We start from the raw sequence: 26,780 nt of genomic DNA, 5'->3' as shown, positions 1-26,780 counted from the left end.
CAAACACTCAACCCCATCAGGTAAGGAGCTGGTGGGGAAGCAGTGGGGTACTTTAGGTAGACAGAGCAAGGCTGGAGAACTCTGAACCCTCAAATCTCCGTGAACCCCCTCCTGCCAACACAGGTGCTCCCGTGCCCCCATCTGAGGGAGCCAGTCCCGCTCCGCACAAAAGCTCCGAGCCGACCTGGGGCTGCCGCCTTCTGAGACAAAGCCAGTTCTCCGCAGAACCTCCCCCGCCCATCCGCACCACTCCCTGGCCCATAACAAGAGTCCATCCTTCCCATTTCCCTGCACGCACACCTTGCACCCTCAAACTTTATATGGAAGGTGAGACACTGAAGATAGAAACGGACAAGAGCCAGACCAGAGAGAACAGAACTCTGACCCACCGTCTGCGGCAACCAGCCCAGCAAGCCAGCAGCAGCCCACCCTAGACAGCCACGACTTGATTCATAACTGACCGCTTTCCTCATCTTTGCCCCAGCTTCCAGCTTAGGACCGGCCCAGTATGCACCCCTAGCCATTCACCGGGGGTGCCCCCCTTCCCCGCGCCAACAGCCTGCGATCAGGGCACGCCTCCAGCCCGCCCTTTGTCCGCGACAAACCTTCCCCTCGCCCCTGCCTGCCTTGAGTCTGTGCCCGAGGCCAGTGAAGCTGCAGGACCCCCCCACCCCCGCTATGGATAGCAAGCTCTGAAGGAAGAGCCCCCCACTTTGGGCGGTTTTCACTGTCTTCCACGAAGGCCATGCTCCCGTGGGAGCCTCCCCCATGCGTGTTACCCTCCAGCGTGCAGCTAACGTCCCCTGCATCTCCCCACTGTTGTGAGCTCTGAGCTCGCGTCGCCCGATGGTTTCCCGAAGCCGCACCTTTAGGAGCGGTCTGCGCGAGCTGCCCTGTCTGAGGGGGGCTATTGGTTTCCCACGGGGGCCCCTGCAACTCCATCTCGTCTCAGCTGCACGAGCCTGTTTCAGGAACCGCTCAAAAGGGAGAAATGCTGCCGATGAAACTGAACAGAAGCTGAGCCCTGAGCCTGGTTTTCCAGCTCACCATCCTGACAACACTGAGCCTCTTAAGAAATTCATCCTTGCCTTAAGTACACAGAGTTTTCTGTTCTGCTGGTGACCGCTGACTTGCACAAAAAGTCAGGGCTTTTGAACTGTGGGACCCTGGGCTGTTCCATTTCAAATGCCTAAACCCTGAAGGAGTCAAGGCCTAAGAGTTGGGTCATTGACGAAAAGAAAAAAGATGTAAGAATCAGTTTCTGGGGCGCCTGGGTGGCTCAGTTGGTTAAGCGACTGCCTTCGGCTCAGGTCATGATCCTGGAGTCCCTGGATCGAGTCCCGCATCGGGCTCTCTGCTCAGCAGGGAGTCTGCTTCTCCCTCTCCCGCTCCCCCCTCTTGTGCTCTTTCTCTCTCTCACTCTCTCTCTCAAATAAATAAATAAAATCTTAAAAAAAAAAAAAAAAAGAATCAGTTTCTGTTTTTCCAACCTCAGAGTTAAACAGTTTCCCTGGTGTGGCAGTCGGTGCTGGGAGCTTACTAAAACCTCGTCCGCCATTCTTCCAAATTTTGTTTGAGGTAGAGAAGGTTCAGCTAAAATGCTTCCTTTCCGACCCCCCCACCCCCCTTGCAAATGGAGGTGGCCTGGAGACATAGCTCTGCTAATGAGATGTAAGCAGAAATCATTGGATGGGGGCTAACCAGGAAGATTTTTTTTTTTTAATGGGACAGATTCTGGTGGTCTTGCTTTTTGTCTTTTTCTCTCCCCCTTCTTTTCCTGCCTGAATGCAGCTGTGATGCACGGACATTCAGTAGCCATATCGGAGCCATGAGGAAAACGCCACAGGTTTTTGAACTGCCACATCAGCCTTGGACTATCTCCCTTTAGAATTCATGTTGAGGGGCACCTGGGTGGCTCAGTCGTTAAGCGACTGCCTTCGGCTCAGGTCATGGTCCCAGGGTCCTGGGATCAAGCCCCACATTGGGCTCCCTGTTCCACAGGAAGCCTGCCTCTCCCTCTCCCATTCCCCCTGCTTGTGTCCCCTCTCTCGCTGTGTCTCTCTCTGTCAAATAAATAAATAAAATCTTAAAAAAAAAAAGAAAAACCATCTGGCTGAGTGAAAAGAATCCAGATACAAAGACAACATACAGTACAGTTCCATTTATATCAATTTCTAGAACAGGCAAAACTAATCTGTGGTGAAAGAAATAGGAACAGTGGTTGCGGATTGCCTCAGAGGAGGGGTAGCTGGAAAGAGGCATGGGGGAACTTTCTGGAGTCATGGCATTATTTTATATCTTGGTTGTGGTGTTTGTTACACTATGGTGTGTGTGTGTGTGTGTATCTGTTCATCCCTCTGTTCACTTAACATCTGTGCATCTCATCACATGTAAATTATACTTCACTATATCTTATTTTTAATAAAAAGAGAGGGTTGGGGTTTGACTCCTGAGAGGCAGGCCTTCAAGAGGAAGGGACCCCCTCACCTAAGGAAACGGACATCTGAGTGCCGGCCTCAAGCAATACCAGTCTTAGACTTGTCAGTGGTGGAAGGACGCCCTCCCTCCAGGCCAGGCAGGACCCAGACACCCCCCACCCCACAACCTCCACCTGGGGCCAAATCCCAGGAGGTAGCTGCGCAGGGACTGGCTCAGGGCCTCAGGTCCCCGGCAAAGCACAGGCTGCCTGGGCAAGAGCGGTCCCCCTGCTGTTTGCTCCCAGCGCGCACACGGAGCTGGTCATCCCGAGTGCACTGCCTTGCGCCACCCCTTTTCCTGAACTGCTTCAGCAGTGCCCGCTAAACACACTAGCTGCTACACGCTTGCAACGAGCCGAGCAGCGCGGAGGTAAGCCTTTCTGAACGGCACACAACCCGCAAACCAGGCCATACCTTCTCCCTGGGAGTGTGCAAGAGCAGACACGGGTGCGCTCCAGGAGCGCGGGGGGCAGGGTTCCAAACCCACGCCGTCAACTTGATTGGCTGAACAACTGGGTCCAGAGATGCGTCGGCTCCTCCTGGGACCCTGACGACTGGCCGCTTGGCCGAGGCCTAACCGCGCGGGGCGGGGGCGCCCGGCGTCCGGGCCCAGGGGTCCTTCCTCTGGGTCTGGGGCGGCGGCGGGGCGGGCTGGAGGGCGCGGGCCCCGCCCCAGCGAGTTTCCGGCCCCGCCCCAGCGAGCTTCCGGCCCCGCGCCCCGCAGGAGCGGGCGCACGTGCGGCCCGCCCTCCCCGCCCTGCAGCTGCGCGCGTTCCCACACCTCCGCAGCCGGGGAGCCTGGGGCGCGGGGGGGCGGGGCCTCGGCGCGCGGTCGGCTCCCAGGCCGCGGCCCCGCCCCCGCCTGCCCGCCCCTCCCACCTGGGGTCCTGCCAGCCCTGCGGCCGCGGCCACCTGGCCGCCCGGGGCTGCCACTGCGGCTCCACAGGTGGAACGACGCGCCCGGCGGCCGCAGCCGCTCCCGACCGTGTCTCCACCAGGGCCCTCCTCGGTCGCCCCCCCGCCCCCGCGCTTTCTGCCCTGGCTTCCTGCCTTCCGGGCTCATCAGTGCCCTCTGCCTCCTGCGGGCGGCCTCCTGAGCATCACCCTTCGCTCTAGTTCCCGCCTCGGCCTGGACACAGCTCCCGGGCTGTGCTTGGCGCGCTCCGCTGCGCCCGAAACCTAAATGTCCCCTTCTGGGTGAGGCCCTCCTGCCTCGGTATTAATCACGATAACTCCTTAGCTGGTAGGAATGCACATTTTTTTTTTAACTCTTCTCACTAAATTCTCCCACTGCTTTCCCCCATGTACGCTTGCTAAAAGCAGGAGAAATTTCTTTTCCTTGGTTGCAGCCCACTATGGGCCTGGTTAGCTGGGCTGGAAAGAATGAATGGGCTTGCAGGGATAGCATGGTCTCACAGAAGGGGCCACCCTGGGGTGCCTGGGTGGCTGAGTCTGTTAAGCGTCTGTCTTCGGCTCAGGTCGTGATCCCAGGGTCCTGGGATCGAGCCCCGCATCGGGCTCCCCGCTCAGTGGGGATCCTGCTTCTCCCTCTCCCTCTGCTGCTCCCCCTGCTTGTGCTCTCTCTCTCTGTGTCAAATAAATAAAATCTTTAAAAAAAAAAAAAAAGAAGGGGCCACCCTCTGCCTCCTGTTTTGGGCCCTGCTTTCCCACCTGATACAGTGTGGCCACCCCGCATTGTCATCGGACAGTCTGCTAGAATGTGGAAAGGGCACCGATAGGAATTTCAGGAAGGAGTACGGAGGACCAGCCAGCACGGATTGTGTGTTAGGCCTGGTCCCAGCTCGGGATGGGTCATGCCCTTTCATCATGTGGGATCCATACTACAAGCATCCCCTTTTACATACTTAGAAACAAAACCAGAGACAGCACTCAACCTGCCCCAGTCTGCACAGCTGTGTTGTGCTGAGATCTGTACTATGGAGCACGCTGCCATCAGTGCGATGGAAATTAAAAGCAGCCATGAGATACCATTTTTCCTTGTGTGTTTTGTGGGGCTCATTCTGTGCCTGGCAGCCTCACTCTCAAGTGCTGAGAAAGGGCCCCACTGTCCACCCTGTCGCCCAAGCCAGAAGCCGGCCTCCTTGCCTGCCCCCGGCCCAAACCCCATTTCCTGCCTGATCGAGCCGGCAGCAGCTCTCACTGAGGCCATGGTTCCAGGATGCCACACACTCGATTCCAGGGGCCTATGGCGCCTCGGTGAAAAGACCTGGCCTCGTGTGAACAGGCAGCGCGCGGCTTGCCCCTCTGAGCCATGCTGCACATAGCCCAAGTGACCGCCCCAGATACTGAATGGAACCTTCACGGAGACTGCTTGGCCATCCCCAAGACCAGGGGAACATCCTCAGCCCTGGCCACCAGCACCTTGGTCCCCACACCTCCTTCCTCCTTGACCACACTGCCCAGGGCTTTAGAATAACTAACGGACCAAGTAAATTACTTGTCCAAGGTTCTCCTGCCCATGGGAGAATAGGCTGGGGCTCAAACCCTGCCCAGGCCAGGCTGGTGTCCAGAAGTCCCTTCCTGGAAGAGGAAGCCCAAGTTTTCTGAGCCCTTCCCCATGGCTATCTTGTTTGGCCCCACCTTTGCCCTTGACCCAGACCCAAGCTCGACCATGGGCCGCAGGTGCTGCCATCCCATGCCCCGATGCTAGCCCTGCTCTGGCACATTCTATGTCCTCGGGCACATGCCCAAGAAAGGGATTGTCACCTCAAGGTTGGCAGATAACAGCTTGGTGCCCAGGGATATAACGGGGAGCTCCCCAGACAGGCACCATACACCTCCCTGACCATGGCCTTCCTCTGGGTCCTCTCCTGTTGCGCCCTCCTGGGCACAGCCTTCGGTGAGTTCGGGGCAAACAGAAGCCAGAAGGGATGTCTCTGCTCCCCTTCAACCCCCGGGGCCAGAAGGGGCAACAGGGTCCCTGCTCCCCATTCAGGTGCACACGGTGGTGTGAGCCTGAGCAGGTCTCTCTCCCCCTCTGAGCCTCACCAGCCCCATCAGCACGATAGGGGTGCTGGGAGGATTGGACCAGACTAGCCAGTGCAAGGCCCCCAGCAGGAGGTGGGCCGTCCTGGGGCTGACTGAGGCCTTGCACACTGTGCAAGGGACAGGGAGGCCAACTCGAGGGAGCGAAAATTCTCTGAACAGCTAGTGGCTCCCAAACAAGTTCAGAGGGTGAGCAGGCGGGCAGGCGTGGCTGGACCACCACAACCCTTTGGGACCCTCGAACCCAGCACTTTTAAACTTGTGTTCACTGAGTCCTTGCTCTGTGCCAGGAAGAGAGCAAGTTCCTGCTTTGCCTGCTTAGTCTTCTTGCTGCTGCCTTTTTTTTTTTTTTAGGATTTATTTATTTATTTATTTGAGAGAGAGAGAGAGTTTGAGGGAGGGGAGGGGCAGAGGGAGAGGGAGAGAGAGAGAAGCAGACTACCCTCTGAGCGTAGAGCCAGACTTGGGGCCCGATCTCAGGACCCCAAGATCATGACCTGAACTGAAATCAAGTGTCGGACATTCAACCAACCGGGCCGCCCAGGCGGCCGATCCAAGTCTTCTTGGATCCTTATCCCAACTCTGTGAGGTTAGCAGCTATATGACCCTCTCTTTGCAGATGGGAAAACGCTCAGAATGGTAAGGCGAGGCAGTGGTGGGGCTGGGTTCACACCCCCAGAGCCCTGCCTCCATCTCGTGCTCTGGCCTGGCCACCACTTCGAAGCCAACCTGTTGGGCTTGTCTGGGCTGAAGCACACGTCAGACTGAGTTGTCCCTGGGGGTTCCTGGGAGATTGGGACCTGGGTGGGGAGGGCTTGGCCTCCATCCCTTACCTCGTACTCCCACCCCCAGGCTGCGGGGTTCCCACCATCCATCCCGTGCTGAATGGCCTGTCCAGGATCGTCAATGGGGAGGACGCTGTCCCGGGCTCCTGGCCTTGGCAGGTGTCCTTGCAGGTGAGGGGGGAATTCTGCCCCTGAGTGGAGGACACACGGGGGTATTGGCCCACCCGGGGCCAGGCTGGGGGCTGCTGGTGTCCAGCCAGCACTGACCTGTCTGTCTTCCTCCAGGACAGCACTGGCTTCCACTTCTGCGGGGGCTCCCTCATCAGCGAGAACTGGGTGGTCACTGCCGCCCACTGCGGGGTCAGGTGAGGACTCAGGGTCCCCAGGAAACCCCTTGGTCGGGGGGGAGACTCTCAGCACTGAGGGCTGGACCTTTAACTCCTCGTGCCTCAGTTTCCTTGTTTGGGAATGTGTAGAAAATCCAAGTCACGCTGGTCTCCCAAGGGTCACCAGGAAGGAAACACCCGGCAGGCTGTAGGTGCAGGTGTTTCGGGGGCGATTACTGATATTTTGCGCTCCCATCTCTGGATCAACAACTCTGAGCATATGCACAAAGATACACAGGCACACACATGCAGTCTGCACCCCCTCGCATGGCCCCACCACCTCACAGCAGGATCCTCCTTCTTTCTCGGGCCCTCTCCAGAACCTCCCACCTGGTCGTGGCTGGGGAGTTTGACCAGGGCTCCGATGCTGAGGACATCCAGGTGCTGAAGATTGCCAAGGTATGGTGGCCCTGGAGTCCAGGCTTGACCCCAGGGCGGCGGGGGGCAGGCCCTCAGGAGTGTGCCGCCCAGGCTAAGGCCTGAACACCCCCAGATGCTCCCGACCACCCCGGTACCCCATCAGGAGGGGGCAAAGCAGAAAGCAGGGTGTTCAAGGTCTGCACCGTGGTCCTGGGCCTAGCCTCGGGCTTCCAGGGCTGTAGAAGGAGCTGCCAAGTCGAACAGGCCATTGTGCAGACAGAAGCACTGGGGTGACCTGGGGTGGCCTGGTGTCCTGCTTCAGCCCCCCCGTCAACCCTCGGACCCCATCCGCCGCTGTCCACCCCACCCCGCAGGTTTTCAAGAACCCCAAGTTCAACATATTCACCGTCAACAACGACATCACCCTGCTGAAGTTGGCCACGCCCGCCCGCTTCTCGCAGACCGTGTCCCCCGTGTGCCTGCCTGCTGAGAATGACGACTTCCCTGCCGGGACCCTATGTGTCACCACGGGCTGGGGCCTGACCAAACACAGCAGTGAGCACCCTCCAGCCGGGTGGGTGGGAGGTGGGGGGCCGGGCCGTGCCTGCTGACTGCCCACCCTGCCCTTCCAGATGCCAACACCCCTGACAGGCTGCAGCAGGCGACCCTGCCCCTCCTGTCCAACGCCGAGTGCAAGACGTTCTGGGGCAACAAGATCAGCAATCTCATGATCTGCGCCGGGGCCAGTGGCGTGTCCTCCTGCATGGTATGGCCTCCTGGACTCACCCGGCGCCCCTTCCCTCCCAGCCTGGGGTGGGTTCCGGCAAAGTCCCGGGTCAGGGGCTTGGCGGGAGAGAGGAGATGGAAGGCACACGCAGGCCTCTTTGGAGGGCCTGACACTCTGTCCCTGAATTCCTGCTTGAGCAGTCGCGAAAATGCTTAGTTCTCCTGGCTGATCACCAGTGACCACAAAAGAGGGATGCCAGGACAGGGGGCTCTGATCTTGAAACTGCCCTACTGCAAAAGTCCGTTGAAATCAGGGTCTGAACGAATGTCCCCCTCCTCCCCCACTGGAGCAGTGCAAGGTACAGCCTGGGTAGTGGACTATGGCGCCCAGAAGTCTCCAGAAAGAGTCGGGCTCCACGGCCAGGCCAGCACCACCCATGCTTCCTTCCTATCAATCAAACCCGCTTTATTAGGCCTCTATCCGAGGGCCCCTGGTGATGGCCCAGCCTTACAGGGGCACAAACCACACAAGGAGCTACTGCAGCTTCTTTCATAATCCCTCCAGTATGCACCTGCCGGGTGTCTACGGGCTGCCAGATCCAAGCCCCTCTTTCTCCCTGCAGGGTGACTCTGGTGGCCCCCTGGTCTGCCAAAAGGACGGAGCCTGGACCCTGGTGGGCATCGTGTCCTGGGGCAGTGGGACCTGCTCTACCTCCAGTCCTGGCGTGTATGCCCGCGTCACCAAGCTCATGCCCTGGGTTCAGCAGATCCTGGCAGCCAACTGAGTCCCCAGCCCCACCCCGCTGTCCCTACTGACCTGCTCCCACAAAGCCTCAATAAACCAATAAAAGACACATTGATGATGTGCTCTCCTGTGTTGGGGCCCCTGAGACCTCATTCTGCTCCTGAACTTGCAACTTCACTGGGACGAATGGCAGGAGGTCCCTGGAGGGCCCTTTTTTAGTCTTGCTCCCAAGAGATGAAGTGGGATCTTGGCCCCCACCCCTCACTCCTTGCTCCCACCCTCGTAGGCAGCAGGGTCCTGGCCATCCAGGCCCTGCTCAAGGTGCTCAGGGCCCCCACCCCCGGGGAGTGGACAGCTGGGGGATGAGCCACCTGCTGGCCGCACACACCTGTGGTTCCAAGGAACCTTCCCAGGAGCAGCTCCCTAGGGCTGCGACTTTCCCAGGCCTGCACAGGAGTCAGGTGCTCCTCAGCCCAGGGACTCATGATAAGGAAGGGATGGCGAGGCCGGCTGTAATTGGTGGGCTAGGGGAATATAATGGGGGTCATTTGGGCAGCCCCATCCCACCTCCTGAGCCACACGCCATGGCCTTTCTTTGGGTTGTCCTTGGCTTTCTCCTCTTTGGTAGCAGCTCCAGTAAGCACAAGGTTCAGGCAGGCCTGGCAGCCCCAGACCAAGCCTCTCCCACCCCCGGCCCCCCGCACCCCCAGAAGCTGGGACCTGGAGGGCCAAGTCCTTGCACCTCTCATCACCCGCCCCAGCTGACCCCCTGCCGGCCCCGCTGGCTACCCCCCGCCAGCTTCTCTGGGTGCCTTTCCTGGGCTCCCCACTCCTCCTCCACCTAGAGGTCCCTCGGGCCCCTCGAACTCCACTGGTCATGCTGGACCTGCCTCGTCTTGGCCTCCTCCATCGGCTCAGAAGCAGGGGGTCGTCCGGGCTCCTCCAGCATCCACATGTGTCCCCGAGCCACAGGAATTCTGCCTCAGGAACGTCTTCCATGCCCGTCCTTTTGCCCTGCCTCTTCTCTCTTCCCAACTCGGGCAGCCTCCTGGGTTTGTGCCGCTCTGGGTGGAGTAACACTCTGACCCCGACCTGCTCCTGCTGCAGACTCAGGGGGCCGTGAGAGCACCAGGGACTCAAGCAGGACATCCCAGCCCCATGACCCAGGACCCTGGGTTCAGAGCGGGATGGAGGCTCCTCGCGGGGCACACAATGGGTTGGGGAGCTAGCTACATAGGGAGTCTCCGGACCCAGGCTTCTAGCTCCGGGCCCCAACTCCAGAGGTCCTCCAGCCTCCAGGACCCTCCACAAGGGCACCAGCTGCCGGCTGGGTTAGGAGGGGCTGAGTGCCCTGCAGTGGCCAAAGCTCCGGGTGCTAGGTGGCCACAGACGCCTGGAAGTGCCGGGTCTCCCCCCTGCCCTATCCACTGACCAGCTACCCTGGCCCTGGCACCCAGGCTGCGGAGTCCTCGCCATCCACCCCGAGCTGAGTGGCCTGTCCCGGATCGTCAGTGGGGAGGACGCTGTCCCCAGCTCCTGGCCCTGGCAGGTGTCCTTGCAGGTGAGGGGAAAGTTGAGGAGGGGCGGGTTAGACTGGGGGCGGGGCAGGCAGGAGAGGGGAAGCTGACTGTCCCTCTCCCCTCTCCCCAGACTGGCTCCTGCTTACACTTCTGCGGGGGCTCCCTCATCAACCAGCACTGGGTGCTCACTGTCGCCCACTGCAGGGTCAGGTGAGGCCCGGGCTCGGGGAACCACCCTCACTCCCTCCCCAACCCCCCTGTCCAGGCACTGCCCCCTGGCGGGAAGGGTCTGAGGCAGCCGGCGGGTGGGGAAGAAGCTGCCCCTACCTCCTAGCTACAGGCAGAGCCACCAGCTGCAGGAGAAAACCCCCACCCTTGTGCCCCCCACTGCCTCGGACCCCCGCTTGGTCCAGGAGAGCAGCTCTAGGCCTGTGCCCTCGCTGCACAGATGGGGAACCAGGCCCCTGGGTCCCCGTGGGAGTCGAGGTCCCCGTGGCTCGGCCGGGGCTTCCCTCACCGGGCGCGGTTCCCAGACACCCCTCCGAGGTGGCCAGAGCCTGAGCACCCTCTGCTACCCCCTCTCTCTCCAGGAAGAGCCACCATGTGGTGGCTGGGGTGTCTGATCATGGCTCTGATGAGGAGGCTGTCCAGGCGCTGAGGATCGCGGAGGGACCGCCAGGCGGGCAGGCTGCGGTGGGGCTGCTCCCCCCGCCCCCCTGCCCGGGAGGAGGGAGGGGCAAGGGGGGCAGGGTGTGTGGGCACAGACGATCCTGGCCAACCCGCTTGGGCCTCACCCCTGCACTTCCCGGTCCAGAGCCTTCTTTCCCAAGGAACAAAGCTCCTTTACAAATACGGAAGGTTGTTTCTGATGGTAAAATTAAGTTTTGCTCATGGTAGAAAAGCACAAAAATATAGAAACTAAATATCACCAATGTGTCAAATGCCAGTTTCCAGAGATTTTGTCTGTGCAACTCCATCTGCGCGTCTTTCTCAACGACCGTCCGCCTGGCGCTGAGCCCTCTGCGGCTCCAGGCCTCTGTCTCCCCACTTCAATCCCCCAAGTCCTCCCTCTGAGCTCTGCCCAGCCCCCACCACGTGTCCCCAGGTTTTTGAACACCTGCTGTGGGACAGGATTATGGACAGCAACGACATCGCCCTGCTGAAGCTGGCCACGCCGGCCGGCCCCGCTCTCCAGCACCGTGTCCCCCGTGTGCCTGCCCAGCGCCAGCACCAGCTTCCCCGCGGGCTCCGTCTGCGCCACCACGGGCCGCGGCAAGACCCAGTGCGGCTGTGAGCGTCCAGGCAGGGCCTTGTCAGGAGCGAGACTCGTTCTGGCTTTTGGTCCGAGTCCCAAGCACGTAAAGTGCAAGCCATAAATCTTTCTATTTCTTTATTTAAAACCCTCTTAATGAAAAACCTACCAAACATGAATAGAGATGAGCTCAAGCGCTCTGTACTTGAAGACGAACTTGCCGAGAAACACCTACGTACCAGCAAGCATCGCCCTCACGAACTTGCAGCCAGGTCCACGTTGCCCCCTTTCCAGGCCGGACTCCTCCCCGGACTGGGGGCCGGCGGCCGTGCTCCGCTGGCCCCGGGGTCCGGGCTGGGAGTCCGACGGCCAGCTGTGGTTCGGGGCCCGGGTCGGCCGGGTGTCCCCTTCCCCGGCGGCGGCCCCTCCTCCAGCGTCCCAAGCGCTTCCGCCGTGGGGCGGGCGGGCGGGGGAGGGGCCCTGACCCCCGCCGGCCTGCTGTGTCCCTGCAGCCAACAAGACCCCCGACAAGCTGCAGCCGGCGGCCCTGCCCCTCCTGTCCAACGCCGAGGGCCAGAAGTTCCGGGGCAGCAAGACCACCGATGTGATGATCTGCGCCGGCGCCAGCGGGGTCTCCCCCTGCAAGGTGCGGCCCGGCTCCGCCACCCCCGCCCGCGCTCGCCGTCCCCGCCCCGCCCCGCCCCGCCCCGCCCCGCCCCTGCTCAGGCCGGGAGCGCGGCTCCTTTCTGCGCGCGGCTCCTCCCGCTCGCTCCCGCCAGCCGGCGCGGCCAAAGCCCGGACCCGCCGAGCAGGTGCCTCGGACCCAGGGCTCGCTCTGGCCGGGGCGTGCTGCGGGGCTCCCGGGGGCCGTGGCATCCTCACGCCAGCCGCCCCGCGGCGGGGGACGGAGGGGGGAGGGGGGGCGCGGGGGGGCGGAGGTTTGCGGCCCACTGTACAGACGCTGGCCGGGTCAGAGGGTCGGCCACCTGCCCCAGCCAGGCCCTCCAGGAGTCGGTGACGGAGCTGCGGCTGCCGTGGGGCCCACATCGAAGGGTCTCCTGCTCAGTCACTGTGCTCACCCTGGTCATTTCTCTGCACAGAACCTGGGCTGGGGCAGGTCAGGGCACACTGGGGCCCTGGCACCCCGCTTCGGGCTTGGGAACAAGTCCTTTCTCCTCCTGCAGGGCGACTCTGGTGGCCCCCTGGTCTGCCAGAAAGACGGAGCCTGGACCCTGGTGGGCATCGTGTCCTGGGGCAGTAGCTAGTGCCACCCATTCTCACCAGGGGTGTACAAAAACGTCACCAAGTTCATTCCCTGGGTTCTCGAGGTTCTAGAGAACCCCCGCCCCACCCCCCACTTCTGCAGAACCCAAATAAAACCCTGAGAGCAACCACACGCCTCTTCACTTCTGTGTCCTGGCCAGGGTGCTGGGGGGCGGTGGGCAGGAAGGATGGCTGCCTTCACTGGGGTCCCTGCTGTGGAGTTTAGAGCCGAGAGGGCTGACAGGTCCTGCCCTTTCTTCGTAGAGTTAGAGAGACCGAGGCCCAAGGTCACATACACAAGAGTCAGCGCCAGGAGCCGCACCTTCCTGAGTCCCAGGGCTCTTGCCTCCCCCACAGTGCGGGACATACCCCGAGAGGCTGGGGGAGGACACACTGACTCAGGGCAAGGGCCCTCTGGGCCCCCAAACCCCAACTTGGAGGCCAAGTCTATGTGTAATTCCAGAAAAGATGCTCTGGAAGAAGTCCCACAGCTGAAATAATGAGCTCCTCTCTGAGAGCCAAGTTCTGGGCAATGTCTGTGAAAACGAGTTTCCGTGGTGCCCTCAGTGGGTTCTCTGCCCTGGAATGTAGGCCCCAGGAGAGCCCAGCGCCCTCCTGGAGCTGCTTCAGGCCACGCTGGCTTTCCACTGATCTTGCCACGGGCCGCACCCCTCCTCGGCCCTGCTGTCAGAGGATGGCTCAACTTCTCTCCAGCAGCCTGGGCTCCCAAGGTCTTGGGGCCATTGGCAGACCTGCTCCCACCTTGCAGAAGAGCCCTGGCCCAGCCCTGTGTCCCAGGACCTTGGTTTTCTCCTGAAGGGACCCACTTTTTCTTCACCCTCCCAAGAAGCCGCCCACAGCCTCAGCCCGAATCGCCTCAACCTGCAGGTCCTACCCCGTGGCATCTGAGAGCAAGACCACACCTGCCCACATCCATGAGCCCTCCTGACTCTCACATCACAGGCTTTTCATTTTTAAAATTTTATTTAAATGTAGACTATTAGTCAAATGATTGGAAAACCAATAATGAAAAATAGTGTTCTAGAGTTTTTCTCCTGGTACAGTGGTGCTTGCGCTGTGGGGGACGGGGGACCTGGCACCGCTGTGGGGCTAGGATCAGCTCAAGGGGTCCTCTGAGGCCATGTGGGTTATGGCCCAGGGCTCTCTGGGCCCCAGCCCCCCGTGTACGCAGGGAAGACCACCAGCCCACTCCTCAGCCTTGGCTCCCCGGGGGCCCAGCTCTGCTTGGGCTCTGGGCAGGCGTGGTCGCATATCCTGCCCCATCCTAACTATGTACAAATCCCTGGACAGTCTGGGGCACCAGGCCCGGACAGAGCTGGGGCGCCTGTCCCCACGCCTGCAGCATGGCGACTCTCTCGGGGCAGGTGCCCTCCTCCCCTGACCCCCATCCCTGTGGTCACCGGCTCTCAGGCAGCTGCCAGCTGGCCTAGGACCCGGCGGAACTGCTGGGTGCTGTGGCCCAGCTCCTTGACCCTGTCCACCATGTCCTGGGCAGCGGCAGGTGACGGGTACTGCAGGGCAGCGGCCTTGGTGGTGGCCACGATGCCGCGCAGGAGGTCACACAGCAGGTTGCTGTAGTGGGTCACCTGGCTGCGCACGTCGGCCGCCTTGGCCTGCCTCGACAGCGTGTCCCCGATGAACACCAGCTTGTGTGCGCTGAGGATGACGAACTTGCTGTGCGCCACGAAGATCTTGGGCGGCTGGTTGGTGGCCACGGCGCTGAAGAAGGCATCCACTGCGTTGGTCAGCGTGGTCAGGTTGGCCTCGCACTGCTCCAGGTAGAAGAGCAGCAGCTCCCGGTCCGAGGGCCCCAGGCTGCCCGTCCGCCCCGGGGCCAGTGGCCGCGCCGGCGCCCAGTTGGCCAGGTCGTGGTCTATGGGCCGGGACACCTCCTGCTCCAGTCGCTCGAACTGCTTCAGCTGCAGCAGAGGGAAAGCACAGTGAAAACCACAGCCACATTGCAGGAGGGGAGGGCGATGGCTCCCCGCGGGAGTGCACGATGCAAGCCACCTCCAGGCGACGGCCGGAGCACGCGGCCTCCGTGGCCTCCCCGAGACTCGCCAGTAACGCCTGCCAGTCTCAGGAGGTAGGGTTCCACTCTTGTAACATTTCTGAAGCCACAAGATGACAGAAACAGAGAACGGGTAGTCGCCATAGTTAGGGACATCGGTCTCTGCTTACTTAGGATGCACTCACTGTGGGAAAGGGGGTGAGGGTACACTCTCTGCACCTTCTGATGGATCTATGCATACTTTGAAATGAATTTTAAAAACCCTACATTTTGTCTTCAACCTATATGTTGCAAGAAGATTCAAACGAGCGTCTGGGTGGCTCCATCGGTTAAGCATCTAACTCTTGATTTCAGCTCAGGTCATGATCTAGAGGTCGTGGGATCGAGCCCCGCAAAGAGCTCTGCGCTCAGCACAGAGTCTGCCTGGGAGTCTGTCCCTCCTGCTGCCCCTCCCTCCACTCGCTAATTAATTAATTAATTCTTTAACCCCCCCCCCCCAATACACCAAGCAGAAAACAAGACCGCTGTCAGCTGGAATCCCGGGTACCCAGAAGTAACCTTTGGTGGAATGCAATCCTGGTCAAGTATCTTTTAGAACCAAATACTAAAGTATTTGCAGATAAAATGATGTAACAGCTCCAAAATGCTTTATGGGGCAAGGGTGTCAGATAACCGGATTAGCAATTGTGCGGAGAGGGGTTGGGGTGGGTGAACGGTACCCAGGGGCCTGCCTTCTTTAATTTTATAAAGGTATTCAATTTCCCATAATAAAAACTTTAAACAGAAGAAATGTACGGGGGTGTGCCTGGCCGGCTTAGTTGATAGAGTGTACGACTCTTGATCTCAGTTTCGAGTTTGTTTTTTTTTTTTTTAAAGATTTTATTTATGTGAGAGAGAGACAAAAGAGCATGAGCGGGGGGAGAGGGAGAAGCAGACTCTCCGCGGAGCAGGGAGCCCGACGTGAGGCTCGATCCCACAACCCTGCAATCATGACCTGAGCTGAAGGCAGACGACGCTTAACCAACTGAGCCACCCAGGCGCCCCGGGGTTGTGAGTTTGAGCCCCATACTGGGTATTTTAAATCTTAAAAAAGATGAGAATCTTAAAAAAAAAAAAAAGGTCATGGTATTTGTAAAACTTCAGAAAAAAAATTCACATAAAAAAATACTGACTATTCTTCAAGATGCTTTCCTTTAAACATGAATATTCCTGTTTGCTTTTTAACCAGCAGACTGGAAACACTACACGTGCCTGCAAAACATGCGGGTCCTGGGCACCAACCCACCGTGCGGTCGAAGTCTGCATGACTTCTGACAAAGCTGACGACTCATCAACAGCCTCAACAGCCTAGCCTGTTACCTGGAAGCCTTACCAGTAACAAACAGCTAATGAACACATATTTTATAGATTACATGTACTGAATGCTCTTTTCTCACAACACATAATTTTTTCAGTATTTCTAGGCTACATGGTTCATCTGCAAGCTTTTTCAAACTGTCTTAGTCTCCAAAATACTTTTCCAATATATTTATTGAGAAAAAAAAATCCAGGTATTAAGTGGATCCATGCAGTTCAAAACCGTGTTGTTCAACGGTCAGCTAAATACAGTGTTTTATAGCCTACTTCCGCCCCTAACAATGGGTCACGGGCTTCACGTTGGCCAGTGCGTGTAAGCGCAGGGGGAGAGGGCATCTCCATGACCAGCAGCCCCTGCCTTGGGAGTCCTCCGTGTGGACTGATGTGTCCTTCCCCAGAGCAGGTTCCGACCAGGGGCCTGAGAGGCTGGGACCAGCTGTGCACAGGCTCAGGGACAGACAGGCTGTTTTATCCAAGCTTTCAAGCCTTCATTTAATAAGCAAAACCAACATGGAACTGCCCCTTCCTCATCCCTGAAACACTCGGCAGCAACTGGGGGAGACTCACCATTTGGCTCCCTTATCCAGGGGGAGAGAGCACACTCATTTTCAGTTTGGACTCTGGGGGGTCTTTTCCATTCTTCGGCAATTCTTTTTTTTTTTTTTTTAAAGATTTTATTTATTTATTTGACAGAGAGAGACACAGCGAGAGAGGGAACACAAGCAGGGGGAGTGGGAGAGGGAGAAGCAGGCTTCCTGCCGAACAGGGAGCCCAATGTGGGGCTCGATCCCAGGACCCTGGGATCATGACCTGAGCCGAAGGCAGCCGCTTAACCAACTGAGCCACCCAGGCGCCCCCATTCTTTGGCAATTCTTAATAGCCACCTAATATTCTACTCTATTAACGTTCGTATTTTATTTATTCAACCAATATTCTCAGCAGACATGTGGGGCAGGGGGTTCCCGATTTTTCACTGATGTGGAAATGAAGCAATCAACACGCGTGTCCACACATTTTATAAGCCTGGATTGTACAGGCACTTCTGTCCCTGGTCGAGGAGTGCTAGATCTTTATAGAGTTTTCCGTGTATATTCCTGTCTCTTCTTCCAGCTTCTAGGAATTTACCTAAGTGATCAAGCAATCAGGTGAAGAGATTTATATTCAGCACAGGACTGTTTACAGAAGTACTTCTGGGAATAACCGAAATGTCCCAGCAACAGGGGACTGGATAAAGAAACGCTGGCAGAGTCCAGAGAAGATAAAAGAGGATAAAGCACATGTCCATTTCTTAAATCAGTGGAGATTCCATACGTGAGAAGGACAGATGATGGATGGATGGATGGAGATACATCTAATTATGAGCCTTTATTCCTTTACTGAGTATGTTCTGTGGGCCAGGCACCTCCTCGGTATGACACATTCTTTACTCAATTCTCCCACTGACCCTGAGATGGACCCACTATGATCCCCACCTTACTGCTGGGCAAACGGTGGCTTTGTGAGGGTCAGGGTGGAGCCAGCAAGCTCTCCTGGCCTCTGCCATCCTTCCCCGTGCGCGGGGGGGGGGGGTTGGTACGGAAAACCTGACGGGTGGTATTTCTGTGCTGATTTTGTGCTAGTCTGTATTTTAATTTTTTATTATCTTCATAATTAGAATAAAATACCTCATTTCTTTAAAAAAAAAAAAAATCCCCTTCCTACTCTCAGGAAATGATTTTCTGAAATCATTTCCTGAGAGAAATTTCTACATCTGCAGGTAAGCCCAGCAGTACAATCATAATCAGGGAAAGTGGGTACAACGTAAACACTCAACAGTAAGAGATGTCATGTGGCCTTTAAGAACAATTGAGGAGGAATGTTTAACGCCATGGAACAATCTCGAGATAAAAGCAGATGTAGAATCATCGAAAACACAAGGAGACAGGCCCCTCCAGACCAGGAGCAGGGCTGCAAACTAGCCCCAGGGCACCCCCACTGCCTCGGGGCCTTGTTTCCTGCCTTTTTACACTGTTCTCTGTGTGTTCCCCAAAATGTCTGCCATAATCACTCTGATAACGCACACAGAAATCCAACACTCATGTTGACAGTCAGCGGTTGAGCAGGGAGGGCTGTGGGCTTGGGGGGAGGGTGCTGGGCTCACCAGCGGCCCGAGCCCAGGGAACCCAGTGACCTTGAGCATCCTCACCTGCTGCAGCTCGAGCTGGCCCTTCCCCTGCCGCATGATGTTGCCCTTTTCCAGCAGCTCCTTCTGGGTCTTCTCAAACTCTTCCTTCCCCTGGAGGCAAGGCACAAGGACTGGGCTGAGCCAGGAGCCTGCCAGCGGCCTGGGGGAGCTCAGGGCCCCTCAGGCAGCCACCAGGAGGCACTGCAGGCCAGGCCCAGGCTAACATGGCAAGCACCGGGCCCACAGCAGGGACAGCTTCCGAGAAGGCGCCTCTCTGGGGCCCCTTTCACCAACTGCCAGCCCAGGGAGGGGCTGGGCACACTCCAGGTGGCCAGGCCAACCTCCCTATCCTAGCTCCCATACCAGGAATCACATTCAAACCCTTCCTCTTGGCACACAGGGCCTGTTCACCCAACCCTGACCACTGGGCCTTGGCACCTGCTGACCCTCAACCTGGAATGCTCCCTACTGGGGCACTCAGAGGCCTACCCCTACCCCACCTTCCCATTTCCCGGTTTTCTTTCTTTCCCCATGCCTGGTAGGAAATCCCTCTCCCCACACAGAAGACAGCTGCTTCTGCCCTGCTCACTGGAGAAGCCCAGCTCCTGCAGGAGCTCAGGAGCTGTCCCTGGCTGGCACTGCAGGGCTCCTGACGACACAGCCACGTTGGTCCAAAGGCCTGAGGGGGGTAGAGGAATCGGTTTGGGTGGGGGGGTGCATCTGGCCTGGAAGGTCAGAGAGAGGGCACAGGGACTCACCGAGGCCTACTGGGGCCCAAATTCTCTTTTGGCCACAAGAAGGCTCAGTATGGAGGGGATCAAGGTCCCCATGACAGGAGTAGCAGAATTAGAGACCTGAGAAGGTCAGCAGGCTCCCCCGGGGCGTTCCCCCAGGGAGCCGGGATGGGGAAGGCACTTACCTGTAGGTGGACGTAGTCGTAATCCTCCATCCAGCCCCCCTCACTGTTCTCATACTGCCCGTCCGGGGAGTCCTGGGAGGTGAACTTAGGGGGTGAGGGCAGGGGCCGGGACTGGATGCTGCTGGCCTTGTCGATGGGGTTGGGGTGCAGGGGGCCGCCCCCCTCCGGCCCCGGCACGGGGGCCTTGGTCCGTCTGAAGAGCAGCGAGGCATTGCCATGCAAGAAGGAGGCCAGCTGCTTGGCGTCCTCGGGCACAGCCCGTGAGCAGGCCACCAGGCGGTCTAGGTCTTCGGGAGTGGCCCCGGGGCCTCCCCGGCCACCGTCGAGGGCCTGACCGTGGGCCCCCAGTGTCTGATACACATCCTCCATCTTCTGCAGCTGCCGGCTGAGCTTCGCATGCAGAGTGCGGTCAGAGGTGTGGGCGGCGTTGCCTATGGCGCTGCGGGCAAACTCCAGCAGCTCGTGGACGGCGCCCTGGACGGCGGCCACGGCGGCGCGCAGGTCCCGCACCAGCGGCTCCTGAGGCTCGGCGGCGCTGCGCCAGCCCCCGCCGCCGCTGCCCGCCAGGTCCAGGAGCTGAGCCACGGTGGCGCCGACGCCCTGCTGCAGCCGCACCAGGGCCTCCACGGCCACCTCCAGCTCCAGGGGCTCGCGGCCCGGCCCAGCGGCCTCCAGCGAGGAGGCCGACTGGCTGCTGCGTGTGCTCCCAGTACTGGAGGCCGACAGCCGCTTGGCCTCGCTCGGGGCCTCCCGCTCGGCGGGCGGTGGCACTGCGTACACGCTGTCGTCGGCCGCACTGCCGTCGGCCGCCTCGGGAGGGAGCAGCCGCTCGCGGGGCACATCGTACAGGGTGCCAGGGCCGGGCCGCCGCAAGCCGGGGGGCACATCATAGAGGTCAGGAGCAGGTGGAGGCACGTCATACACATCCTCGGCCGGCAGGGCGTCCGGAGGGGGCGCAGCAAGGACCAGCGGGTGGCGGGTCGGGTCAAAGGGCTTGGCCTTGGCAAAGGCGGGGGGCACGTCGTAAGTCTCCTCACGCAGCAGTGGGCCATCAGGCACGTCCTTGCTCACTGCCGGAGGAACATCATACACCTGGGGGCAGAGGAACGGTCAAGGCCGCCGCCCGCCCGCCCACCCAAAGATTCAGACGCAGCACACTTCATCCCAGTTCATACCCACACAGGTTCCAGCCTGTGCTCGACATCCTGGCTCCAGGGCTCACTAGCTGTGTGACTTAAGGCAGGCGACTCAACCTCTCTGTGCCTGTCTGCTCAGCCGTAAGATGGAAGAACTCGCTCACAGGTCTGCTGTGAGGATTACATGGGTTCATTCACTGTGTAACTACAAACACTTGGTGGGAGGACAGCTTCCACACCACCCGCACCGCCTCACCCTTGTGTATTCTCTACTCCGTGGCAGGAGCTTGGTTGATTTAGGGTGATGACACCCTGGTTCACCCAGGACAGCCCTGCTTTGTGCCTGATGCCCCCTCATAATTAATTACTGGTCCCCTTTCACTCCCAGAAGTGTCCTGTGTTGAACGATAAATCCTGTGGTCGCCTTGCTAATATCCTGTGTGATCCTCTCAAGAACGTGCTAAAGGCCCACGAGGGGCCCTGGTGTAGACGAGGAAGCGGAGGCTGGAGGAGCACTCAATTTCCACTTCTGTCACAGAGTGAGTGAGGGGCAGAGCCGCTGCCTGCGGTCAGGTCTCTCGCTGCCTCCAGGCCTGCAGACATGGGACCCCCAACCCACCCCCAGCACCCACTCCATCACACCCAGCCCCCGACTGCTCACCGCACGGTGGCTGGACAACGGCAGGCCCTTCTCCACGCTGGGGGGCACATCGTACACATCCAGGGACGGATCCCGGCCGCTAGGACCCCTGACAGCCATGGGTGGCGTGTCATAGACCTGAGGCAGAGAAGGTGCAGTGACTCGGGTGCTAGGGCCACCAGCGGAGACGGGAAGAGCAAAAACTCCGCGGCACCGACCCCAGGACCACCCTGGCCAGGGCAGAGGAAGCCCACCTCCCTGAGCGGGGCCAGCCCAAGGTCCCTCAACTCCCAGACCCAGGGCCTACCTCTTGGCCATACTGGCTGGGAAGCAGAGCCCGAACTGGGGGTACGTCGTAGATGTCCTGGGGCCCCGGGGCTAGCAGGTGGCGGGGGATGTCGTACTCGTCCTGCTCCGGCTGGGAGGCCTCAAACACATAGCCCTGCCCCACACGGGTGGGCACCACCACCTGGGGGCAGAGAGCCAACTGTCACCAACCTGTCACTACACCCTCAGGTCCCCAGGGAGAGTCTATGCAAGGGGGTGGTTTCCAAGGGGGGGGGGGCTAGGAGTCCCTTTGCGTCCTCTACCCTTTCTTCAATGTGACGCAGCATCTGGGGAGCACTAGAACCCCCGTGGTTTGTCTGGAGCTGTCTGGCTCTGGCCAGGAAATGGCAGTGCTCTACAGCTGGATGACCTGGAAAGTCCCAGAAGAGGGTCTAAGGGGGCTGACGAAGAGGGTCCGCCCATGACTGGGATAGCCCTGCCTGACACCTCCTAGCTGCCCCCTCCTCAGAAAGGCTGCCCAACACGGGGCCGCCCCCACTGCAGGAACCAACAGCCCCCTCCTAGCTTTGGGACAGACATGACGGTGCCAGGCTGCGCCCACCTGGAGGTGGCCTGCAGGAGGTCCCAACAGCTGGAACCTGGGGCCTCCAGGAGGTGGTGCTCCTGCCCTCCTCATCCACCAAGCACATCCTGGGGAGACTCCGGAAGGCAGGGCCACCGAAGACTCCCAGACCTCAGGGCCAGTTCTTGGGCTATGCTGGAAAGTTGGGTGTGGGTGTGAGGGAGTGGCCAAGACTAGAGCCCAGACCCCCGCACTCCCCAGTACACCACACCCACGGGGCTGCCGACACCACCATAACCCGAAAAGGGTAAGAACTTAGGGGATGCTGGCCTAGAGAAGGAGCCAACACATTCCCCTCTCTGGTACCCTTCCCTGGCCTGGCATCCAGGACAGCAAGCTGCTGAGAGCCCTTCACACCAGCCTCTTCTTTCCAGGCAAGCACCCTGGCCCTGCAGGAGCCCGCGGCCTAGTGGGAGGGGCCGGCAGGATCTAACCCCGCTCAGGGCACGCCTCCCCCACAAGGCTCCATGCTCAGCGCTCTGGGACAGAAAGGCCTTTTGTTCCCTAGTCAAAGGGGATGTCTGGAACGGAGTTGACTCAGGCCCTCCCCACACACATCCCTGGGGGCAGCAGGGCTGGCCCTCGGGCTCGATGCCCCCAGAACCCTGCATCCCGTGCCTGCACTGGTCCCCACGGCACGGACAGCCGGCTCCGCAGGCCCGTGTGTCCTGTCTATTTGCAAGCACTAGGTGCTCCAGGAGCAGCAGAGGACCCCAGGCCTGGGTGTGGGCACCGGCACTTTCCTGCTCAGCCCCGGGCTTGGCACAGCCTCTGCTGCTGCACCCTCTGCCCACCTCCCAGGCAGCACAGCAGAACCGGGCCTCGCCGTTAGCTGCCGGGCCAAGCGCTTCCGTGGGGGTATTCCCTGCCCACCACACCCCACCCCCAGCGTGTCTGGGACTGGAGTTGGCGGCCCTCCCCAGACTCATCTCCCTCCCTGAGCCCCAGACTTGAGTCTCCTCCAGAGCTATTTTTAGCCGCTAGAACCTGCCAACGGACAGGACAGGCGGGGCAGGCGGGGGCAGGCGGGACGTGGCAGGTTGGCAGGGCTTTGAGGCGAGACCCGAGGCGTCTCCAGGCCCTGCGAACTCCAGGAGGCAGGCAGGTGGGGAGCCTGCCCCACGAAGAGGGGTAGGGAGCCGCTCACTCCGAGGCCCACAGTGCCTCCCGAAGACAGAGAGAACAGGGAGCATAGGCGGAAGGCTCTGGGGCCGGACCCCAGGCCCAGGCCACGGGCAGCTTGCCACTCCAGCAGCTGAGAGGGTGACAATAAGCAGCTACACTGGCCAGCAGACGCTCTCCGTCCGGAAGAAACTGTAAGGCAGCCACCAGCGAGGGAAAGCTTGTTAGGGAAACCTACTCTCCAGAGAGCTGCTGAGCCCACTCATCACAGGCTGCCCTGCTCTGCACCTGAGGCCCCATTAGCAGGCCCCCGAGGCCCTCGGGGGTGGGGTGGGGTGACATAGCCAGAGCCTGGGAGGAGACACAGAACCCTTGACCCCAGACCCACGCATACACATGTCAACAGTGCAAAGAACACACAATACCACATGAAGACACACAACAGACCCAGGCAGGGCCGGGCCCCAGCAGGGCGTCTGTAGAGCATGCGGGGTGGGGTGGGGGCTGGGGGGTATGTGAGCCCAGAGACCCCACTGGGAAAGGCCACACCCCCTGCCGCATTCTGCTTGGGCCCGCAGTCACCCTCCAGGTAGCTCGGCTACTGGTCTCCCCCTTCCGCAAAATGGACGTCACCCCATGTGACCCAGGCTGGCTCCTGCTCTGGCACCCCCCCATCCCCCCCACCCCCCTAAAGCCTCAGCTGCTTCTTCTAGAGCACCACTGGAGTGCTGTGGGACCGAGCAGGTGACAATCTAACCTCTCACCCAGAGCGAGGGACATGCTGGACACGGCCCCCTTCCCAGCTCCTGGGATCCCCAGGAGGAACAGGATGGAGCTCAGCTGTGTCTGCCCAGCTGTCCCCTTAGCACAGCTGCGGCCCCTGACCCAGAGGCACTGCCCACAAGCGACCTCACAGAAACACCTCCCTCTCTGGGGGACCCGCCTGCTTCTGCCCTCAGCTCTGCCCTCAGCGTCCTCCAGCCATACCCCAGCCCAGAGGCTGCTAACACTGTGGTGTGGCCCTGACCTCTCCCCCAGGCCATGCGGGCCACGGTGCCCCAGGCTCCAAGCACCTGACCCTTCCCCTCCTGGCCAGCGGCCTCATCACTCACCTCAGGCTTCCTGGGTAGCAGGGCCTCCCACCCCACCCACAGTCCTGGCAGGGTCCCTCCTCACCCTACCTGACCTCTACCCCTGAACTAAGAGCCTCCGCTTCCAAGACTTCTGAGGGGGAGCACAAGGTTTATGAAGCACAACCTTGAAATGTGGGCAAAGAAGCCTGTAGCGAGACGTTTACTGTCTCACTGTTTGTACCCCAGACCATACAATCAGGCCCCAAGGGGAGGGGGCGACACAACAAAATCTGGGGTGCCCATCACAATCACCTTAGGGACCCCATAAAATGCTCTTGAAATCCGTGGAACTTACAGTCTCAAAATGCAAAAGTGTGCATACAAATCCAAGCGAGACAGATAAAGAATACGCGATAGGTAAAATGATCACCTCCTGACTGGGGAGTCTCCTCTCCAGGTTTTTTCTTTTCTTTTTTTTTTAAGACTTTATTTATTGATTTGAGAAAGAGACCTAGAGAGAGAGCACAAGCAGGGGGGAGTGGGAGAGGGAGAAGCAGGCTTCCCGCTGAGCAGGGAGCCCGATGCAGGGTTCGATCCCAGGACCCCGGGAACACGACCTGAGCCGAAGGCAGACGCTTAACGACTGAGCCACCCAGGCGCCTGTCTCCGGGCTTTTTCACACGTTATGTATTTTCTATGACAAATGAGCACCGCTTTCATGACCCTAACATAAAAGCAGACGCTCCAGAGGCTGCCCAGGCCAGGAGCAACAAGGCTTCTCAGGGGAAGGCAACACGGCCCCAGGACAGAGGGCCGCCCACCAGGCCAGGGCCCTCAGGGACGCAGGCTCTGAGCAGCCCTACCACTGGGCCCAGCCAGTTGAGCCCAGATGTCACCTAAGAGCCAGCCCCTCGCCTGGGAGGGACACAGAACCCAAGGCCCAACTGTGGGCTCAAGTCCACAGCCCAGCCCGTGGATCTTGCTGCTGCTCCCTGGCCCACAGGCTTCCAGCGCTTGGAAGGACAAGGGCACCAGGACCAGCTTGTCGGTTAAGATTCAGGGAGGGAAGCAGGAAGGAGAAAGGGCATGCTTCCCCAGGGTGTGTGCAAACCGTGGATTCTGTGTGTGTGTGAGACGGTGACTGAGTGTGAGTGTACAGGGGGACAGACTCCGGCCTGGCCCGAGGCTCGGCAGCCAGGCCCTGCTCCCTGCCCCCCCCCCGGCAGGGCTCTGCTTCTCTCCCTAAAGCCACCTTAGGAGTGGCCCATCTGGGCTCTTCCAATCCAGCTTGGCATGCTTCTGTCACTGGCAGGCTCTGGCCAGGCAGCTGAAGGGGCAGGTAGGGCAGGAAGTGGGAGCTAGTGACCCTGGTGGCCAGCGCCCATGGAGCCTCACCCTCAGCCAGCACGACCTCCGGCCAGGTCTCCTGGCCGCCACGCCAGGGGCGTGGGCAGGGGCAGGGCGACACGAGTGCCTGCTGACTGTGGCCCAGCCGGACTGGGGGAGGCTCCCATCTCAACCCTGGACAGGCCCCGAGGACAGAGTGCCCACCCAGCCACCGTCTCTCCGGCCACGGGCAGCTCTGGAGGAGACCTGGTCTGGGCCGCAGGGAGCTGATCCACAGAGGTCGGCAGCTTCTCCTACGAGCCGGCTACTGTGCCCTGCACCTGGCCTCTCCCACCAGGGCTTCTGGGGCACACTGCCTGCCGGGGTCTCCCCTCCGCAGAGTGCTGGGCTGGCTCTGAGGGCCCTCCCCGCCGGCATGGGCTGGGTTTCTCAAGGTCCTCCTGGGCTAGCTGGAATGGAAGAACCACATGGAGGAAACAAGGAGAGCCGGCTCTGGCAACTCTGTCCTCAGAAGTACGTGGGACACCTCCTCTGCTTCTGGGCTTCCAGAAACTCCACTCCCCAAATCTTCAAGGGACTTGGGCATGGAAAGACACAAGCCAAAGGCAAAAAGAGGCTGCTCCCGACTCGGCCGAGAGCACGCAGTGGGACAGGGCCTCCCTCTTCGGTCTGCCTCCTTGCCACGGGTAGATGGACTTGGGGGGACAACGCGCAGGCAGGCCTGCGTGGAGCTGAGGGTGCTGCCCTTGGGGCCCTGTCCCCTGGCCCGGTGTCCCCTGGCAACAGCCCACACGGTGACCTCTGAGAGGCCCTCCTCTGGCGATCCCACAGGCATCCTCCTCCTCACGGTCTAGGCATCACACGCAGGTCACTGTGCCGGCCCACCAACACGCTCCGGGAGAGAAGGGGTGGGTGTGCAGGGGGCCCGGCCCGGCCGGAAGATATGCTCCAAGCCCACCCACAGAGCTGACACATGCTCCCAGAGGACCGCTGGGAGCCCCTGGGCACAAGGTGGCTGGCCTCTCCCCTTGGCGTTCCTCCCTTCCCTGCTGGCCGGGATGCAGACATGCTGGCTGGAGCTCATGCGGCAGCCACCCGGGCCCAGGAGACGCAAGCCCCGGGCTGAGGACTGTGGAGTTAAAAAGATGGGCTGAGGTGTGGCCCCTGGGGGCGCAAACCATGACATGGGAGAAAGGAAAGTCTCTTATGCCATCCACTCCAATGGATCCTCAGCCATTCTCACCTAACCGCTACACTGAGCTCCCTCCTTCCAGTGCTGCCCCCAGGGACACCTCCCTCTCCTGGGTGCTCCCCACACCCCCACCGGGCCCTGTTCCCTGCAGTCTGTGGGCAGAACGACTTCACTACAGCATGGATTAGGCAAGTCACTTCTACTCAAAACTCTCCACCCTCAGGCAGGAGTCTGGTTCTTCAGGAGCATCAGGGCCCACGCTGGGGCTGGTCCCCAGTCTGCTGCTTAGGCTTCATCTGCCAAGTCCTGCCTGCCCACCCCTTCCAGACTTCCAGGCCTTTGACAGAGACTGCATCCTTTGCTGGGGAC

General features: G+C 60.1%; 4 protein-coding genes across 17 annotated transcripts in view; 2 read left to right on the top strand and 2 right to left on the bottom strand.

The window, feature by feature from the left end:
* The window catches only part of LOC123855266 (chymotrypsinogen B-like), a 28,338-nt gene extending 25,398 nt beyond the window's left edge, over positions 1 to 2,940 (bottom strand). The window contains exon 1 of the mRNA XM_064581480.1: positions 2,892 to 2,940. The gene's annotated coding sequence lies outside the window, so the exon portion shown is untranslated. The remainder of the gene's footprint in view (positions 1 to 2,891) is intronic.
* A 2,345-nt stretch (positions 2,941 to 5,285) lies between these two features.
* On the top strand, positions 5,286 to 8,637 carry LOC123855264 (chymotrypsinogen 2). The gene is made up of 7 exons (XM_045890723.3): positions 5,286 to 5,337; positions 6,336 to 6,439; positions 6,554 to 6,633; positions 6,975 to 7,053; positions 7,389 to 7,569; positions 7,647 to 7,780; positions 8,364 to 8,637. Exons 1-7 carry the CDS (start codon positions 5,286 to 5,288, stop codon positions 8,523 to 8,525), a joined length of 792 nt encoding a protein of 263 aa, XP_045746679.1. The 3' UTR covers positions 8,526 to 8,637.
* A 432-nt stretch (positions 8,638 to 9,069) lies between these two features.
* On the top strand, positions 9,070 to 12,522 carry LOC123855988 (chymotrypsinogen 2-like). The gene is made up of 8 exons (XM_064581558.1): positions 9,070 to 9,121; positions 9,943 to 10,046; positions 10,136 to 10,215; positions 10,596 to 10,698; positions 11,111 to 11,295; positions 11,552 to 11,652; positions 11,770 to 11,903; positions 12,442 to 12,522. The coding sequence occupies exons 1-8, from the start codon at positions 9,070 to 9,072 to the stop codon at positions 12,520 to 12,522; spliced, it is 840 nt and encodes a 279-aa protein (XP_064437628.1).
* A 963-nt stretch (positions 12,523 to 13,485) lies between these two features.
* The window catches only part of BCAR1 (BCAR1 scaffold protein, Cas family member), a 40,663-nt gene continuing 27,368 nt past the window's right edge, over positions 13,486 to 26,780 (bottom strand). For all 14 annotated transcript variants that reach the window (XM_064581467.1, XM_054511251.2, XM_064581463.1 and 11 more), the window contains 5 exons: positions 21,075 to 21,236; positions 20,789 to 20,905; positions 18,992 to 20,083; positions 18,094 to 18,183; positions 13,486 to 14,460 (listed from right to left, as the gene is read on the bottom strand). In XM_064581467.1, the coding sequence (XP_064437537.1) occupies positions 13,948 to 14,460; positions 18,094 to 18,183; positions 18,992 to 20,083; positions 20,789 to 20,905; positions 21,075 to 21,236 (1,974 nt within the window). In that variant the 3' untranslated portion in view covers positions 13,486 to 13,947. The remainder of the gene's footprint in view (positions 14,461 to 18,093; positions 18,184 to 18,991; positions 20,084 to 20,788; positions 20,906 to 21,074; positions 21,237 to 26,780) is intronic.

The sequence above is a fragment of the Mirounga angustirostris genome, unplaced genomic scaffold (assembly GCF_029215605.1).
Source record: "Mirounga angustirostris isolate CCGP_5_RB_7025 unplaced genomic scaffold, mMirAng1.0.hap1 SCAF_16, whole genome shotgun sequence".
Classification (NCBI taxonomy): Eukaryota; Metazoa; Chordata; class Mammalia; order Carnivora; family Phocidae; genus Mirounga; species Mirounga angustirostris.
Note: the sequence above shows the minus strand (reverse complement) of the source record. Positions and strands in the feature narration are given on the sequence as shown.